The sequence below is a fragment of the Tachypleus tridentatus genome, chromosome 13 (genome assembly GCF_004210375.1).
Source record: "Tachypleus tridentatus isolate NWPU-2018 chromosome 13, ASM421037v1, whole genome shotgun sequence".
Classification (NCBI taxonomy): domain Eukaryota; kingdom Metazoa; phylum Arthropoda; class Merostomata; order Xiphosura; family Limulidae; genus Tachypleus; species Tachypleus tridentatus.
This window is the reverse complement of record NC_134837.1, coordinates 202,385,695-202,404,748: the sequence shown is the minus strand read 5'-3', so window position 1 is coordinate 202,404,748 and position 19,054 is coordinate 202,385,695. Positions and strand designations below refer to the sequence as shown.

The 19,054-nt window shown below is 38.2% G+C and overlaps 1 protein-coding gene across 4 annotated transcripts in view; it reads left to right on the top strand.

Annotated features, from left to right (window-relative positions):
• The window catches only part of LOC143240542 (solute carrier family 45 member 3-like), a 34,591-nt gene extending 15,548 nt beyond the window's left edge, over positions 1-19,043 (top strand). For all 4 annotated transcript variants that reach the window (XM_076483144.1, XM_076483145.1, XM_076483143.1 and 1 more), the window contains 2 exons: positions 15,708-15,931; positions 18,320-19,043. In XM_076483144.1, coding sequence (XP_076339259.1) covers positions 15,708-15,931; positions 18,320-18,580 — 485 coding nt within the window. In that variant the 3' untranslated portion in view covers positions 18,581-19,043. The remainder of the gene's footprint in view (positions 1-15,707; positions 15,932-18,319) is intronic.
• Positions 19,044-19,054: the final 11 nt, after the last annotated feature.

The window sequence follows — 19,054 nt, the reverse complement described above, 5'->3', positions numbered from 1 at the left end:
TTATTTCTTTGCCAGTAAGTTATAAAAATGATTGATTTTGATCCTATTTATTTGAATATATTTTCATGTTAAAGAACTAGCATTTCTTAAATTATAATGTCAGGAAATGTTTATGGATATTTCAATTACATTTAAGCACTCTGAATACGTCACTGCATTAATCCCTTATTCAGCAAGCATTTTGAAGAGTACAGTGTTTTATTGGTAGACATACAAGGTATCATGATTTGTTGCTCAAAGTGAATTAACCATATCAATTTGCCATTGTTTTGGGTCAGAAAATACTTGAATTTGGAAATTGACATTATTTGAAAGCAAAACTTGTATCTAAAATTGACAAATATCAACCAAAAATGATTTAACAGATTAGGCAAATGAAAAGAACAAATTAAATAGTTGTTTTAAAACATTCAAGAAATCTAATTCTGCACAGATATGTTTCCTTAGTCTTACATCTCTTTGAAATCTTTTTATTGCTGATAAGATTCTCAATAAAACAAGTGTATTGTGTAATATCTGTAGCATGACAGAATACAAAACAAAACACTTGCTAATGGAGAAAACTCAAGTGATATAGAAAAACTTAATGTTACAGATTTAAAAATGTTGTGAGAATTTGTCCATTGTCTCCAGATTTTGAGTTATCACAGTATCTCAATATTTTGCCAACACCATGCAATCATCTCAGTATAAAAAGTTTATATTTTAAAATTAAATTTATGTGTACAATTTTATGGGTAAAAGGCATACATTTTTCAAAACTTCAAACATTCACTGTATTCTGTTAATGTGAAGTTTCAAATATATTGTTCATACACTCTTATTTGTTTTTAATATAATTGTAGAGAATTTCACCTCTTTTAATTCATTCGTATACTCACTTGCTCAGGACCTTGTGTGCCCAATTCAAGAAGTTCTTCCACTGGTCATTAAAGGGTTAGAATCAAATGCCTCTCTCAGTTGGTCGCTGTGCCTCACTCTGCACACAATCAAACCAAAGTCTAATTTTCTTCTTCACAGAATACCTAAATACAGTTAAATTCTGTAAAAGTTTATTTCGTAAACATAAATTCTTTTATATTTTTTTATAAACTCATTTGAAACACTGGCTGTCTCCATTTCAATTAAAATACAAAATTGCAAGAATTACTCAGTTTATCCTAAATTCATGGGAAATATGCTTTCACAAAGGAAAACATCACACACAACATACCATCAACATCACGCACTAAATAAAGGTAACTTACCACAACATCATGCACAAAATGAAGGTAACTTACCACAACATCATGCACAAAATGAAGGTAACTTACCACAACCTCACGCACAAAATGAAGGTAACTTACCACAACCTCACGCACAAAATGAAGGTAACTTACCACAACCTCACGCACAAAATGAAGGTAACTTACCACAACCTCACGCACAAAATGAAGGTAACTTACCACAACCTCACGCACAAAATGAAGGTAACTTACCACAACCTCACGCACAAAATGAAGGTAACTTACCACAACCTCACGCACAAAATGAAGGTAACTTACCACAACCTCACGCACAAAATGAAGGTAACTTACCACAACATCACGCACAAAATGAAGGTAACTTACCACAACATCAGCGACAAAATGAAGGTAACTTACCACAACATCACGCACAAAATGAAGGTAACTTACCACAACATCACGCACAAAATGAAGGTAACTTACCACAACATCACGCACAAAATGAAGGTAACTTACCACAACATCACGCACAAAATGAAGGTAACTTACCACAACATCACGCACAAAATGAAGGTAACTTACCACAACATCACGCACAAAATGAAGGTAACTTACCACAACATCACGCACAAAATGAAGGTAACTTACCACAACATCACGCACAAAATAAAGGTAACTTATTACCAACATCACACATAAGGTACTGCAAACATCACACACAGCTTACATCCAACATGACACACAAGATAAAGGTACCTTATTACCACTATTTTGGGAGGAACATATTAGGCTCCACATGTGTTTTGTACAATTTGTGCACATGTTTGATCTGATAAATGAATAAAAAGAGAGCAAGTATGTAATTTGCAGTTCCAATGATAACATGTGAACTCAAAGATAATCTAACTAGTTCAAATGATGCAGTGTAAATCCAAAGATAATCTAACTAATTCCAATGATGCAATGTGAACCCGAGGATAATTTAACTGACTGTTATTTTTGCATGACTAATGTTTCGGGATATCATGCAAACTCAACAAGACATTAAATATTAAGATATTGCATCTGCAATGATACCAGTACTTCCTGGGTTGGTCTTAAGTGACTCATCCACCAGCAGTTTGGGAAACAGAAGAAGAAGAAAAGGAATCATCTTCATCTCTTCTTGTGGCACCTCAACATAAGCTGCCACCCCTGATCATTCAAGAACAACTAAGAGATCTGATTCATGACTTATTGAAGCAGCATGAGGAACCTCTTGGCTTTTATTTGCAGCAGTTTATTAACCTCAGGGACAAGAGTTTCAATGTACCAGTGTTGTCATGTAATGCTACTCACAACAGCATCCAAAGTACTTTGTGTTTCTGGACAACTCTTGATGCCATAATGGAAGAATTAGGTAATGAAGAAATGCACCAGTGTTGTCATCAAAGACCCCTCGGTATGGATTCCTGTACGTGGTGAGGGGACCTCCCAGGGAAGGTTCTGTTCTTTCAGTTTACCTCCTCTGGGATGTAAACATCCACCCACGTGTTTGCTGTGCGTGGCGACCCCTGAAGGGGAGGAGAGGATCCTGGTGGTTGAGGGGTCCAACTTTAACACACCACTTTGGCCTTGAATTCCTCTAGACAGGCAGCCTTTGGGTGGCCTTCCTTGGGTCAATCGGCTGGTCCACTTGGGCTAGAGTCAACAAAGTACTAGTGTTGGAAGTTCTCAATGGGTGTTGTGGACATTGTGTCTGATGCTGGTGTTTGGGTACAGTGCTCACGAAACCCTGGCATTGCTGCAGTGTCCTTGCATGACATTGTACCAAAATTTTCCTTTTTTCCTATGGATCCTCCAACAAAAAATTTAAATAAAATAGTGAAAAAACAGTCAATAGGTAAACAACCACGTCTTAAAGACTCTAAGCAGCAATCTTCAACATCTGTAACACCTGTAACCCATTTTCTTATATTACATTCTCTTTTAGAAAAACCTTTAGGGCAAATGTTCCCCTTTTTTATTCAGAAGGGACTAGAGGGACTTGCTGGCTCTCCAAAGTCAGTAAAGAAGCTTTGATCTGGAGACATATTGGTTGAAACATCCACATCCCAACACAGTGAACTCCTCTTGAATTCAAAAGCAATTGGGGATGTGCCTATTGAGGTTACCCCTTATGCTACCTTGAATTCATCATGAGGAGTTATTGTTGAGAGGGATTTAAAGAACGTCCCTGAGTCAGAGATTCTCGCTGGTCTCTCCACTCAAGTAGTTTCTGCAGTGAGGCACATCTCCACTCGCAAAGATGGAGTTACACTGCCGACAAATATCCTCGTTTTGACATTTACATCACCACGTGCACCTGCCACCTGATTTGCAGGGTACGGCCGTATATTCCAAATCTCTTCGATGTTTCCAGTGTCAGAGGTTCAGCCACTCAAAGACGTCCTGTCGTGGTTTCCTGACATGTGCTCATTGTGGTGGCAATGATCACGATGCCTATGAGTGTCACACGGATCCACATTGTGTCAACTGTAATTGTTCCCACCCTTCCTACTTTCGTTATTGCCCAAAATGGTTGGAGGAAAAAGAGGTGCAGCATTTGAAAATGACTCATAACATTAGTTATCCTGAGGCTCAGAAATTGCTGTCTGCCACTCCATCTCAAACATATGCTGCTGAACTTCATTCCACAACTACAGTGGGAGTGTAGACAGATCTGTCTGTGCCTCCAAGAGAATTGTTTTCAAAACAAATGAAAAGCCTTTTGACCTCCATGGTTAAAAAGGTTGATGAATCGATTTCTACATCCATCTCTGTTCCTCCAATATATTCCAACAAATCTCAAGATCCACATTCTTCAGTTTCAGATACAGGCATTTCTTCTGATACGTCTTTTTCTCCCACCCCACGATGCGAAACAATCATTCGTTCGCGTCCTCAGTCACTGGAATCCCCTTCCAACAACAAAGACCTGCCCAATTGACCCAGGGCAGGATCCATGGATGTCGATAGACTTCCTCCAAATAAGGACAGTAAGGAAAAAAGACGTGGTCATAAAAAGAAGGGTTCTCCAGCCACTGGCTACTTGTTATTAAAAATGGCCACCTTGATACAATGGAACTGTCGAGGTTTACGTTCTAATCTGGATGATATCAAAACACTGATTGCTTCCTACCATCCTGTGTGTCTTTCCTTACAAGAAACATTTCTAAAACCTGCTGATACAGTTTTATCTGTACAGAAATGACAGGCTGTGTGATGGATGAGTACATGGAGGGGTGGCACTATTGGTTAATCAGCATGTGCCCACCCTGTCTCACTCAACACACCCTTGGAGGCCGTAGCCATCCGTGTTTCCTTGGGTCATACCATAACTGTTTGTTCTCTCTACCTGTCCCCTGGAGAGACATATGATCAATTAGACCTTGATGCTCTCATTGAACAGTTGCCATCTTCATTTCTAATCCTGGGGGACTTTAATGGACATCATCCCCTCTGGGGAAGTGCTGTTATTGATAGGAGGTGTCGCTCTGTAGAGCGTATGCTCTCTGATCACAATCTTTCTCTTTTCAATACTGGTTCTTCCATTTGTTTTCATGCACCTAGTCAGTCCTTTACTGCTATTGATCTCTTGGTTTGCTCCCCTTCATTATTTTCCCATTTTTCATGGAGGGTTGACACTAATCCACTAGGTAGTGATCATTTTCCTATACTTTTGAGAGAGACTGGCCGTAGTTAATGCCACCCTACCTGTGTGCCCCGGTGGAAGCTGGATCAGGCAGACTGGTCCACTTTCATTGCTCTCACATAACTTGATCCTGCCATCGTGAATCAGCCATTAATAGATGACTATGTGGCAGCGGTAACTGACTGTATTATACAAGCAGCTGCTCAGTGTATTCCTAAAACCTCAACACGTTTTCCACGATATCCTTGTCTGTGGTGGAATCCTGCTTGCCACTTGGTGCGGAAGGCTCAAAAACGGGCCTGGGATACTTTCCATAGATATCCCACACTTTCGAACCGTATCACTTTTCAACGGGCCAGTGAGCATGCTAGGTGGGTAAGACGTCAAAGCCAGAAGAAATCTTGGATTAAGTTCACAACTGGCATATCTTCTACCACCAGTTCCAAGGTCATATAGGACAGGATTCAAAAGGTCAGTGGGCACTACAATTCTGTCCTCCTCTCCATCTTACTCTCTGATGGCCAAGAGGTAGCTGATGTCTGGAGCATCACTGAACTCTGGGTGAAAGCTTTTGCCGGGTATCTAGCACTTCTATTTGTTCCTCCACCTTCTTGGCCATCAAGACTCGGGCAGAACGTTCACCTCTTTCCTTTCGAACTGACTGTCTCTTTGACTATAATTGTTCCTTTACACTGGTGGAACTGAAAATGGCCCATCATTGGTCTGGCAGTACATCTGTTGGACCTGATGATGTACAGTATGACATGCTGCACTATCTCTCTCCTGTTTCTCTTGATATTTTTCTAATTGTTTTTAACCGCATCTGGCAGAAGAATGTTTTTCCTGATGCCTGGCACCAGGCTATTATCTTACCTTTCTCTAAACGTGGGAAAGATCCCAAGATTCCTTTAAACTACTGTCCAATTGCTTTGACAAGCTGTCTCTGTAAGACCTTAGAGAGGATGGTTAATGCTCATCTTGTTTGGTTCCTTGAATCAAACAACCTCCTCTCGTTCACCCAGTGTGGGTTCCGACGACAGCATTCTACCACGGACCACCTAAGTCGACTTGAAACATCAATCAGAGAAGCCTTTTTCAAATACCAACATCTTGTTTCAATATTCTTTGACATTGAGCAGGATTATGACACAACATGGAGGTATGGCATTTTGCGAGACCTCCATATATGTGGTTTATGTGGCCATTTACCCATGTTTATTAAAAAAATTTTTAATGGACAGGAGATTCCAAGTTCGTGTGGGTTCAACACTTTCCCGTTCTTTTGTACAGGAACTTGGGGTCCCTCAGGGCTGTGTTTTGAGTGTCACACTTTCCAGTATAAAGATAAATGCCATCGCTGAACAACTCCCTCTCACTGTTGCAAACGGTCTCTATATCAACAACTTTCACATCTCGTGTCAGTCGTCGAACATGAGATATATTGAGAGGCAACTACAAACTGCTCTCAATCGTGTACTGAAGTGGACTACGGCGAACGGCTTTAATTTTTCTCTCTCTAAAACCATTTGCATGCACTTTTGCTGCCAACGGGGTATCCACCCTGATCCTGAACTCCGTAACGGTGAAGTTTTACTGCCAGTGGTCCCTGAGACCAAGTTCTTGGGTCTTTGACCGTAAGCTGACCTTTATACCACACTTAAAGCAGCTACGGGTCAAATGCACAAGAGCACTGAACATCCTCCGTGTCCTCTCTACTGCCAGTTGGGAAGCGGATTGATGTTCTATGTTATAGATATATCGTGCTCTTATTCATTCAAAACTCGACTATGGATCAATGGTCTATGGCTCTGCCAGACCCTCGGCCTTAAAGATTCTGGACCCCATTCATCATCAAGGACTTCGACTCTGCACTGGGGCTTTCCACACCTCCCCAGTTCAGAGCTTATACGTGGAATCTCACGAACCTTCTCTGCATCTTCGCCGTTTGCAACTGTCTTTACTGTATTCTTCGAAACTTCGCTCCTTATCAAAGCATCTCACTTCGGGATGTGTTTTCCTTCCTCAGTGGGCTTTACTTTTTCAAAACAGACAATCTGTCATTGCTCCTTTTGGCCTTTGCATCCAGGCGCAATTGGATGAATTGGGTCTGTCTTTGGATGACATTGCAGAATCCACTGGTCAGCCCATTCCCCCATGGCTTATTACAGCCCCCAAATGTGACCTTTCTTTAAGTCATCTGAAAAAGGCAGATAATCCTGATTGGAAGTACCGTCTTTTATTTACTGAACATCTTTCGAACAATCATTCCATTCCAATTTATACCGATGGTTCCAAATCAGGTAATTCTGTGGGCTCTGCCATGGTTTGTTGCGGTTCGGTGGTTGCTCGTAGAATCTCCTCTACAGCTTCTGTGTTCACTGCTGAACTGTACACCATATCTCTTGCCCTGGATCATATTGAAGCTGAGCAGTACTTCAACTGCACTATTTATACTGACTCCCTTAGTTCTCTGCTGGCCTTGGAATCACTTCACATTGGCTCACACCCTGTTCTCACTGATATTCAAAACTGACTGGCCCATTTCTCATTAACATCTACTTCTATGCAGTTTTTTCTGGATACCAGGCCACGTTGGTATTCGCGGGAATGCGCTTGCAGACATGGCAGTTAAATCTATCTGCTCTGGCACTATTACCACTGTGCCTATTCCGTACATGGACTATGGTCCTGTATTCAAGGCTTGGCTCCATGCCAGCTGGCAGTCCACTTGGAGTGAACAAAGTGACAACAAGCTTTTTCAAATAAAACCCTATAGTGGGCTTTGGCTGTCTAGTTTCCTAAAGGTTCAGAAGGAGGAAGTTGTTCTAACTAAACTACGCACTGGTCACAGTTTTTTAACTCATCGTTTTCTTTTATCTGTAACATTTGCACCAGTGTGTAGTTTGTGTAACACTCAAATCACTGTAAGCCACATTTTACTTTCTTGCCATCGTTATGACTCTCAACGACGACACTATTTTAAACATGTTCTGTCCCAGGGCTTGTCTGTAACATTGGACAGTGTTATTGGTGATAGTGACACTGTCCACCTTGATAAAGTTTACAGTTTTTTAATGGCCATTAATCTTTTTAACCTCATTTAAGTATTTGATATTTATTCATTACACCTTTTTAATTGTGGTTCCTTTTAAGAGTCTCAATCTCTCTAGTTCAATTTGAAATTGGAAAATGACCATGACATTAAATAACTTGACACCAGGACTGGAAAGGCCAACTTCAGGTGACTAATGCTGCTGTTTGAACTACCCGTTAGTTGTCCTGGCGAGTTGTTATTACAGTTTTGCTGCATGTCTTTTAACACTTTTATTACTTTACCTTTTGGTACTGGTCATAATGACACATAACTCGGAACCAGAACTGGAAAGATCAACTTCAGGTGACTGATGGTGGTTCTTGTACTTACCTGTTAGTCTTCCTGGTGAGTTATGATCATTACCATTTTGTTTGAGAAAGTCCTTTACAACTTCTCTTACTCTGCTTTCTCTCTTAACATTGTAGACTAGGTGTCAACATTGGTTTTATGCTTTTTCTGTTTTTCAATGATGTTTTGTTTTACCTTCATTTCCTTTTATGTATTTTACTACATTTAATTTATTTTTACCTTTTTACTGGACGTTTGGCGCAGATAGCCTATCTGCTTTGTGCCATAAAACACTAAATCAATCAATCAACGTCATCAAAGTAATGCTACTCACTACAGCATTCCAAAGTACTTTGTGTTTCTGGACAACTCTTGATGCACTAATGGAATAATTAGGTTATAAACATCATGTCAACATTGGAGAACTTTTATTATTTCCCTCACGTTAGTGTGAAGGTTGTACTTTTACACCATGGGAACACCGAGCCATTGATTACTGTTTCTAATGTTGTGAAGGTGAAATAAAATGATCAGAGCATGCAGATGATGTTGGATGTCATCAGATGTGATCACCATAGATGGAACATGTGTGGCAATCTAAAGGTTATTCCATTCCTGCTAGACCTGCAGAATGGATGTATTAAACTTGTTGCTTTTTATGTCTCTTGGACAGATGAGATGATCAAAATTATTTCAAAAAGAATGAATGGCCAGTGAGATAGAATTACATACCAGGGAAACAGAACATCAACCATTAGCAAATCCTCAAAATGTGTTTCTGCCTCACATAGCACTAAACTGGGACTTGTGAAGACTTTTATAAGAGGAATAAACAAAGATAACTGTCTCATAACTATCCAACAAATTAGTGAAATAGAAATGTGAAGTGGTATCTTTGTTGGACCACAGTTTTAGGAAGTACCAATGGATGATTTTGAAACAGTTAGAAAGACCTTGGTGCCTGGAAATCATTCAGAAAATTGTGAAAAATATTTTAGGAAATGACAATGATGAAAACTATACTGTGATAATTAATGATAGAATCAAAAACTGCATGAAAGTGGTGTTTAGGATATTACTAAAGATACACTAGTTATATTCCCTTCTTTCCAAATGAGCTAGGTGCAGTGAGTGATGGCCATGGTATCTCCACCCAGATATTTCTACTATAGAATAGTGATACCATGGACAATGGGAGATTAATGTTGGTTCTTATAGCGTGAAATGTACCTAGAAGACATAGCAAGTCGAGCAGAATTTTGCAACAAAAATAAACATCTTTCATAACTGAATAGAAGGGATCAGTAAATTTTAAAATTAGCATAATGAAATAACTAAAAACAGTTGAATTTTTAGTTGCTATTATCTCTTGTTGTTAAGATCTATTATGTCAACTTATCCTACATAGTTTCAGCCCATCAGATTCTGTCATATTTTGTCACTGGATTTCTTATTATTAATTACTTCTTTTGTTGTATAATACAGTTTGAACTCTGCCTATTTGATAATAACAGTGAAGCAATTCCACAGCTGACATTTAACATTTATGTACAAGTTTAGCTGTCGGCTCAATAGATTCAGTGAAAATGCTATTTATGCTATGAGCATCAGTAAATGTACTTTGGGCTTAAAAAAAAAAGACAGGATCAGTGAATGTACCTGGGGCTTAAAAAAAATCATTGAATGTACCTGGGGCTCCCCTGTACATGGTGACGAGACCTCCCAAGGAAGGTTCTGTTCTTTCAGTTTACCTCCTCTGGGATCTAAACATCCACCTATGTGTTTGCTATGTGTTGTGACTCATGAAGGGGAGGAGAGGATCTTGATGATAGAGAGGTCCAACCCTAACACCCCATTTTGGCCTTGAATTCCTGTAGATGGGCAGCCTTGAGGTGGTGGCCCCCCCCTTGGGTCAATTGGCTGATCCACTTGAGCTAGGGTCAACCAGGTACCAGTGTTGGATATTCTTAACAGGTGTTGTGGACTCTATTTTATGCTAGTGTTTGAGTATAGTGCTCATGAAACCCTGGCGTTGCTGCAATGTTCTTGTTTGGCATTGTAGTGTGTCCCCTCGTAGGGCACCATGGTGGGATGGGGTCAGTGGGCACTGAAATATTCCTTTTTTTATTATGGATCCTCTGAATAAAAACTTAAATAAAATAGTGAAAAAAACAGTCCCTAGGTAAATGATCATGTCTTGAAGATTCTAAGCAGCAATCTTCAACATCTGCAACACCTGTGGTACCTCATTTTCTTATATTACATTCTCTTTCAGACAAACCTATATGGCAGATGTCTCCCTTTTTCTTTCAGAAAGGACAAGAGGGACTTGCTGCCTCTCCAGAGTCAGTAAAAAAAGCTTCAATCTGGTGACATATTGGTGGAAACATCCACATCTCAACACAGTGAACATCCTCTTGCATTCAAAGGTGATTGGGGATAAACCTATTGAGGTTACACCTCATGCTACTTTAAATTTGTCATGAGGCATTATTGTTGAGAAGGATTTGAAGAATATACCCAAGTTGAAGATTCTCACTGGTTTCTTCACCCAAGGAGTTTCTGCAGTGAGGCGTATCTCCACTCGCAAAGATGGAATTATGATGCCAATCAATGTCCCCATTTTGACATTTACATCACCATGTTCATTTGCCACCATCGAAGCAGGCTATCTTAATTGCAGGGTACGACCATACATTTCAACCCTCTCAAATGTTTTCAGTGTCAGCGGTTCTGTCACTCGAAAACGTCTATTGTGGTTCCTTGATGTGTGCTCGTTGCAGTGGCAAGGACCACAATGCCTATGAGTGTGAAATGGACCATCATTGCATGAATTGCAATGGCTCTCACCCATCCTACTTTCATTCTTGCCCTAAATGCATATGTATCTCTCTGTGCTTCCAAAAGAATCATTCTCAAACCAAATGAAAAGTCTTTTGACCTCCATGGTTAAAAAGTTGATGAATCAACTTTAACATCCATCTCTGTCCCTAACATACATTCCAGCAAATCTCAAGATCCACTTCCTTTGGTTCCAGTTAAGAGCATTTCCTCAGATACATCTTCTTCTCCCACCCCAAGATGCAAAATGATCATTTGTTCACATCCTTATTCACTGAAATCCTCTTCCAACAGCAAAGACCTGACCAATCAACTCAGGGCAGGATCCATGAGGTCAGTAGACCTCCCTCAAATAAAGACAGTAAAGAAAAAAGACATGGTCATAAACAGAAGGGTTCTCCAGCCAATTTGTTTACACATAAATAAAAATGGCCACCTTGATACAATGGAACTGTCAAGGTTTACGTTCTAATTTGGATGACATCAAAACACTGATTGCTTCCTTCCATCCTGTGTGTTTTTCCTTACAGGAAACCTTGTTGAAACCTGCCGATACAACCACCTTTCGGCAGTTTTCTTTGTACAGAAATGACAGGCTGTGTAATGTACAAGTGCATGGAGGGGTGACACTGTTGGTTGATCAGCATGTGCCCACCCTGTCTCACTCAACACACCCTTGGAGGCCATAGCCATCCGTGTTTCCTTGGGTCATACCATCACTGTTTGTTCTCTCTACCTGTCCCCTGGAGAGACATATGATCAATCAGACCTTGATGCTCTCATTGAACAGTTGTTGTCTCCCTTTTTAATCCTGGGGGACTTTAATGGACATCATCCCCTCTGGGGAAGTGCTGATATTGATGGGAGGGGTTTCCCTGTAGAGTGTATGCTCTCTGATTGCAATCTTTTGCTTTTCATTAGCAGTTCTTATACTTATTTTCATGCATCTGGTCAGTCCTTTACTGCTATTGATTTCTTAATTTGCTCTCCTTCACTATTCTCTCACTTTTCATGAAGGGATAACAATAATCCATGAGGCAGTCATCATTTTCCTGTACTTTTGAGAGAGACTGGCCGTGGTCGATGCCACCTAATCCACGTGCCCTGGTGGAAGCTGGATCATGCAAGCTGGCTCTTTTTCACTGCTCTTGCAGAACTTGATCCTGCCATTATCTGTAAGCCATCAATAGACTGTGGCAGCAGTAACTGACTGTATTATACAGGCACTCAGTCAATGTATTCCTAAAACCTTGACATGTTTTCTATGATATCCTCGTCCGTGGTGGAATCCTGCCTGCCACATGGCATGGAAGGCTCAAAAATGGGCTTGGGATACGTTTCGTAGGTATCCCACACACTTGCACTGCATCTCTTTCCAGCAGGCCTGTGCACGTGCTTGGTGGGTAAGGTGACAAAGCCAGAAGAAATCTTGGATAAAGTTCACAACCAGTATATCTTCTACTACCAGTTCCAAAGTTATATGGGACAAGATTCAAAAGGTCATTGGGCACTATAATTCTGTCCCTCTCTTGATCCTGCTCTCTGATGGCAAGGAAGTAGCTTATACCTGGAGTATCACTGATACTCTAGGCAAAAGCTTTTGCCAGGTATCTAGCACTTCTGCTTCTTCCTCCACCTTCTTAGCTCTCAAGACTTGGGCAGAGCGATCACATCTTTCCTTTCGAGCTGATCATCTTGATGATTATAATTGTCCCTTTACACTAATGGAACACAAGCTGGGCCTTCACCAGTCAGACCTGATGATGTGTACTATGAAATGCTGTGCCATCTATCTCATGCTTCTCTTGCTGTTCTTCAGATTGTTTTAACAGGATCTGGCTGGAGAATATTTTCCTTGATGCCTGGCACCAGGCTGTTGTCCTACTTTTCTCTAAACCATTAATTCAAGCTCTTATTCAATCAAAACTCAACTATGAATCACTGGTCTATGGCTCTGCAAGGACCTCAGCCTCAAAGATGCTGGACCCCATTCATCATCAATGTCTTCAGTGCTGAAGTTGGGCTTTCTACACTTCCTCAGTTCAGAACTCATATTTTGAGTCTCATGAACCTTCTTTACACCTCTGCCATTTGCAACTGTCTTTACTATATGCTTCAAAACTTCGTTCCTTGCCAAAGCATCCCACCTGGGGTTGTATTTTCCTTCCTTGGTGGACCATACTTTTTCAGAACAGATGCTCTGCCATTGCTCCTTTTGGCCTTTGCATCCAGGTGCAGTTGGATAAATTTGGTCTGTCCTTGGATAACATTGCTGTATCCACTGGCCAGCCCATCCCACCATGGCTTCTTTCAGTTCCCCAAATGTGACCTATCAATAAGTCATCTGAGAAAAGCAGTCACTCCTGATTGGAAATATTATTTACTGTTATTTACTGAACGTCTTTTGAACCATTCTTTAATTCGTATTTATACAGATGGTTTAAAATCAGGTGACTGTGTGGGCTCTGCCGTGGTTTGTTGTGGTTTGGTGGTTGTATGCGGAATCCCCTCTACAGCTTCTGTGTTCACTGCTGAACTGTATGCAATTTCTCTTGCCCCTGAATCACATAGAAGCTAGGCAGTATACAAATTACACTGTTTATACTGGCTTGCTTAGTTCTCTACTGGCCCTGGAATCTCTTCACGTTATTTCACACCCTGTTTCTTGCTGATATTCAAAACCGACTGGCCCATTTCTCTTTAACATTTACTTCTATCCAGTTTTTCTGTTTTCCAGGCTATGTTGGCATTTGAAGGAGGAAGCTTGCTGACACAGCAGCTAAATCTATCTGCTCTGGTACTATCACTGTTGTGCCTGTACCGTACATGGACAGTCTTGTATTCAAGGCTCAGCTCCATGCCAGTTGGCAGTAGACTTGGAGTGAAGAACGTGAAAACAAGCTTTTCCAAATAAAACCCTATATTGGACTTTGGCTTTCTTCCATAAGCATCAGAAAGAGGAAGTTGTTCTAACTAGACTACTCATTGGTCAGTTTTTTAACTCATCATTTTCTTTCATCTGGGACTGATGCACCAATGTGTTGTCTGTGTAACACTCAGGTTACCATAAGCCACATTTTACTGTCTTGCCGTCATTATGACTCTCAGTGACAGCACCATTTTAAACACGTTCTATCCCAAGTTTATCCATAACGTTAGACAGTGTTATTGGTGATGGTGACACTTGTCCACCTTGAAAATGTTATTAGTTTATTAAAGGCCATTAATCTTTTCAATGCTGTTTAAGTTTTTTTACATTTATGCATTAGACCTTTTTAATGTGATTCCCTTTTAAGAATCAAAGTACATCTAGTTTGATTTGAAATTAGAAAATGTCCATAACATCAAATAACTCAAAACCAGGACTGGACAAGCTAACTTCAGGTGACTAATGCTGCCATTTGAACTATCCATAAGTCATCCTGGCAAGTTATAATTAAAATTTTGCAACAAGTCTTTTAAAACTTGTGTTACTTTACTTTGTGAAAATGTCCATAACAACAAATAACTTGGAACCAGGACTGGAATGGTCAACTTTAGGTGACTAATGGTGTTTGTTAAACTTACCTGTTAATCTTCCTTGGGAGTTATGATAATTACAATTATGCTAAAGAAAGTCCTTTACAACTTGTATTACTGTAGTTTTTCTCTTATCACTGTAGATTAGATGTAAAAATTGGTTTTAATGCCATTTATGTTGTTTTTTTTTTACAAATTTTGTTTTGTTTTACCTTAACTTTCTTTTATGAATTTTACTTTAATTTTAACTTTTTACCTGATGTTTTATGGCACAAAGCAATTAGAATCACTGAATGTACCTGGGGCTTAAACAAAACTAAAATGGTATCAGTGGATGTACCTGGGGCTTAAACAAAACTAAAATGGTATCAGTGGATGTACCTGGGGCTTAAACAAAACTAAAATGGTATCAGTGGATGTACCTGGGGCTTAAACAAAACTAAAATGGCATCAGTGGATGTACCTGGGGCTTAAACAAAACTAAAATGGCATCAGTGGATGTACCTGGGGCTTAAACAAAACTAAAATGGCATCAGTGGATGTACCTGGGGCTTAAACAAAACTAAAATGGCATCAGTGGATGTACCTGGGGCTTAGACAAAACTAAAATGGTATCAGTGGATGTACCTGGGGCTTAAACAAAACTAAAATAGAATTAGTGAATCTTCCTGGGCTTTTCATTGTAAAATACATAGGATGCTCCAAATGTTTTTAGTGTTTGTAATTTTTTGGTTGTAATACATTAATTGGGAACCCATAACCAACCATGTTGTGTTTAGGAAACTGATAAGGAACTACATTTGAAGTGACACAATAATGTAGTTGTTTTTACCCTGCCCTTTACATTCAGCTAATATTATACATCCTTAAGGTTTTTCACTATCTTGTTCATGGAGATAATTTCACTAACTTTATCATATTTCCCCCCCCAAATTGTAAGCTTTAGTTATTAATACTACATTTAAATATGGAATGAGCTTTGTTTGTTTTTATTATTTTACATCAGATAAATATGTATTTATATTTAACAACATTAAACAGACCATTTATGCATTTTGTTTTTCAGCTGTTTTGTATGCTGCATTACTACAGGACAAATTGATTGGCCGATTTGGACCAAGAACAGTGTTTATACTTGGAATGATGTGTTTCACAATAAGTATGATTGTAACAGTTCTCACGGAGAGTATTGTCCTGGTCAACATTTGTTCCGGAATCTCTGGTGTAGGACTGGCTGCCTTGACAACTATTCCTTATTCTTTATTAGACATGTACCACAGCAAAAAAGAGGTGTCTATATACATATATGTGTGTGTGTGTAAAATAAACATTAAAATGATTTTAGTTAAGATTCTATTCTCAATCCCAGTCATTGCCTTAGTCATAACAGATAATATCTGTTGTAATAACTCTGAAGTTTGTTGTGGATATCCCATCTACCAGACAAATCCAACTGGTGATGTTAAACTTTCCAGCAAACACAGAAAATCAACTAAGGGTATGGAGTTACATAATTACACCCCTAACATCTAAACTTCTAGTGTTTTTAACTGCCTGCAGCTAGTTGTGGAAAAAAATTTCATTCTGCTATCTGAAACTGTTGACTTCTGTCCTTACATCTGAAATATAATAAAATAAAAAATATGATAAATATTTTCAGTCCACATAAGGGATACTTTCAGTGTAATTACTTTAGCTATTCTTACTTTATTATTACTGGCTAATATTAATGTAATACACTTGAGCAATGTACCCTCTCCTAGCCATTCCATTGCTAATGAAGGAAAACTGAACCAATTAGCTTCCAATTCTTTTGTTCAAGAAATTGTAGTAATGGTAGATGGAAAGTTGTTCTCCATTATTATCTGTTATGCTTGTGTGCTTAATATTTTCTTTGGCCAGCTAACAAATTTCTGAGCAGTACCAGCTTTAGAATGTACAGGGTTTTGAGTGTGAAGGATCCAAATGTAAAAATCTTATTGGCCTAATCTGTGGTTTTCAAATTGAAAGAAGAGACATTTGGTAAAACTGAATACACTGTATTACAGTAACTGTTAGGAAAGAGTCAGTAAAACTAAAAGTTCTGAAATTGTAACCTTGATATCATCATAAAACAGCTCAATTGCCTGAGAAATTGTCTTTTGTAGAAATTGCTTGTTGTATAATATCTCCAAGGTAATGTGTAACTGGCTTTCATGCAAGAAGAGACCCTTGTCTTTGTTCACAGCAGACATTTGAACTTTAGTGGGAAATGTGGACAATTCATGAAGTGTTATTTAACTTAATAGGTTTAAGTTTTCTTGTAACATCAACTTGATGATTGTTTCTAGTCTGTAGTTTTAAGACAAGACAAACTGTGATAGAAATATAAAAGAAAGTTGTAATTATATCAGAATATTAAAATGTATGTAGTACATTACAAAGTAGAATATACATGTAGACTGAAAGTATTTATTCTAACAATTCCTTTTTATAAATTTTTGGAGTAATATGCAATGGACATTTTCAAGAAGACTGGTCATGTACACCTGTTTTTACAAAGGGCAGATGTGTATGTTTCGTTGATGTAGAATACACTAAGCAAAACTTTACACTCAACACATGGTTTATCATGACTGGTACTTTGGATTTATTATGAAACATTTTTTAGTTGGTATTCATCAAAAGTTGTTGACAGTCACACACACCTAACTGTGGGTTGTTTTCATATTATCAGATGAGAAATATTGGAAAGGTAGATTTTTTGATTTTCTTCTATGAAACAGATGAGGATTCAAATCTACAAATGTTTATATTATAAAAACATTCACTAAGTCTTTCATATCAAAAACCAGGTGGTTAATGAAGTTATTTCTAGATCTTTAGATACAGAACAATACTATTAAGTACAAGATTGTAAGTATGTCCACTAGAATGTTTAAATTATAATCCTAATTATCCTTATATTTACAGAGGATCAACTGAAACACTTTCCTGTGCATATGTTAATTATTCTAAACAAAATGTATACATGGATCATAAGAACATTTTTCGTCTGTAGATAGTGAAACAAATTATTGTGGTTTATTAGTTTGTTGTTCTTAGTGCACTTGGGGCTGTTTCTTTCTCTACAATTCCATTAGTGTCTTACTAAGTCCATCAATAGGCACAGCTGCCATATAAAAGAAAAACCTCTAGGTATTTCACAAACATTCATAGTTCAGTATGAAGAACTTTATACAAGCTGTAAGTGACCTTAGACACCGGAATTATCAGTTCATAATTGCTTGTGCATTAGGTTTCTTTGCATTTCCATTTTTAAATGGATATGTACCATGTTAATGACCAATAAGAAACAGGTTTGTCTTTGATGTAACAGTGAGGCTGGTACTTTACTTATGTTTTAAGGGAACTGTGTAGTTAAAGTGGTTTTTATTCCATGTCAATAAAGAAAAGTCTGGCTTGTTGAGTTGGTTGAATTTTTTTTATCTTTTATCCATATCCAGTAAAAGTACTCAAAACTTTAAATACAAGATTTGTTGTCACAAAGGTAGGTCATTAATAAGAAAAATAAATATTTTTATATGTATATCATACTTCATTCAGTAAATCTTTATATGACTAAAATCTTATGACATTGTTTGATTTATCATTTAATATTATATGTAAAGTTTTTTTGTTTTTTTAAATATTATTTAGTACCACGAAGAATCTTCCAGTAATGGAGTTCGTGGCCTTGGTGAAGATGTGGCTTATTTAGATGCAGCTTACTATCTGTCCCAGATTGTCCTCTCTGTCGTCATGGGCTACACTGTTTATCTAACAGGTTCAGCAGCAGCCTATATGGTGGTAGCAGCTCTTTGTGGCATTCTTTCTTGTTACACTGCAACACTGGTGGTATGTCCATCTTCTAACTTAGACTCATGGAACTTAAATGATTGTTCACTGACCAAAGTATAAAGTGCCTCACCCTACAAAACTTATTTCACAAGAACTGTCAGACCTCTGTTTGTTAGAATTTGTGTACTTTTATGAGGATTATATATGTTATATTGTAAAGCAGTTTTCTGCATTAGGCCATATTTATATAAGCTGTTGATTGTGTATTGTTTTAAAATGTTAAAACATTAAGAAATTTGAGGTTTTGTAGTTTCTAATATATTGTAGCTTGCATTTTATTTATTTTTGTTTTCAAAATTTAATTTGATTATTGTTATTTTATGAATTTTTGTCATCTTAAACAGTTTTCAAAATTTTTACACAATTTTGTAAAATGCACATATTTAAGGTTTCACAGGTTTTTGTCTTTACATGTTGAAACAGGAAACCTTTTTAAGCTTCAAGCTAGAACATATTTAAATTAATCTGTACTTGGTTTTACACACTGCTTGGGATTTTTGTGAATAAATTATTATTTACTTAATGACTGCTATT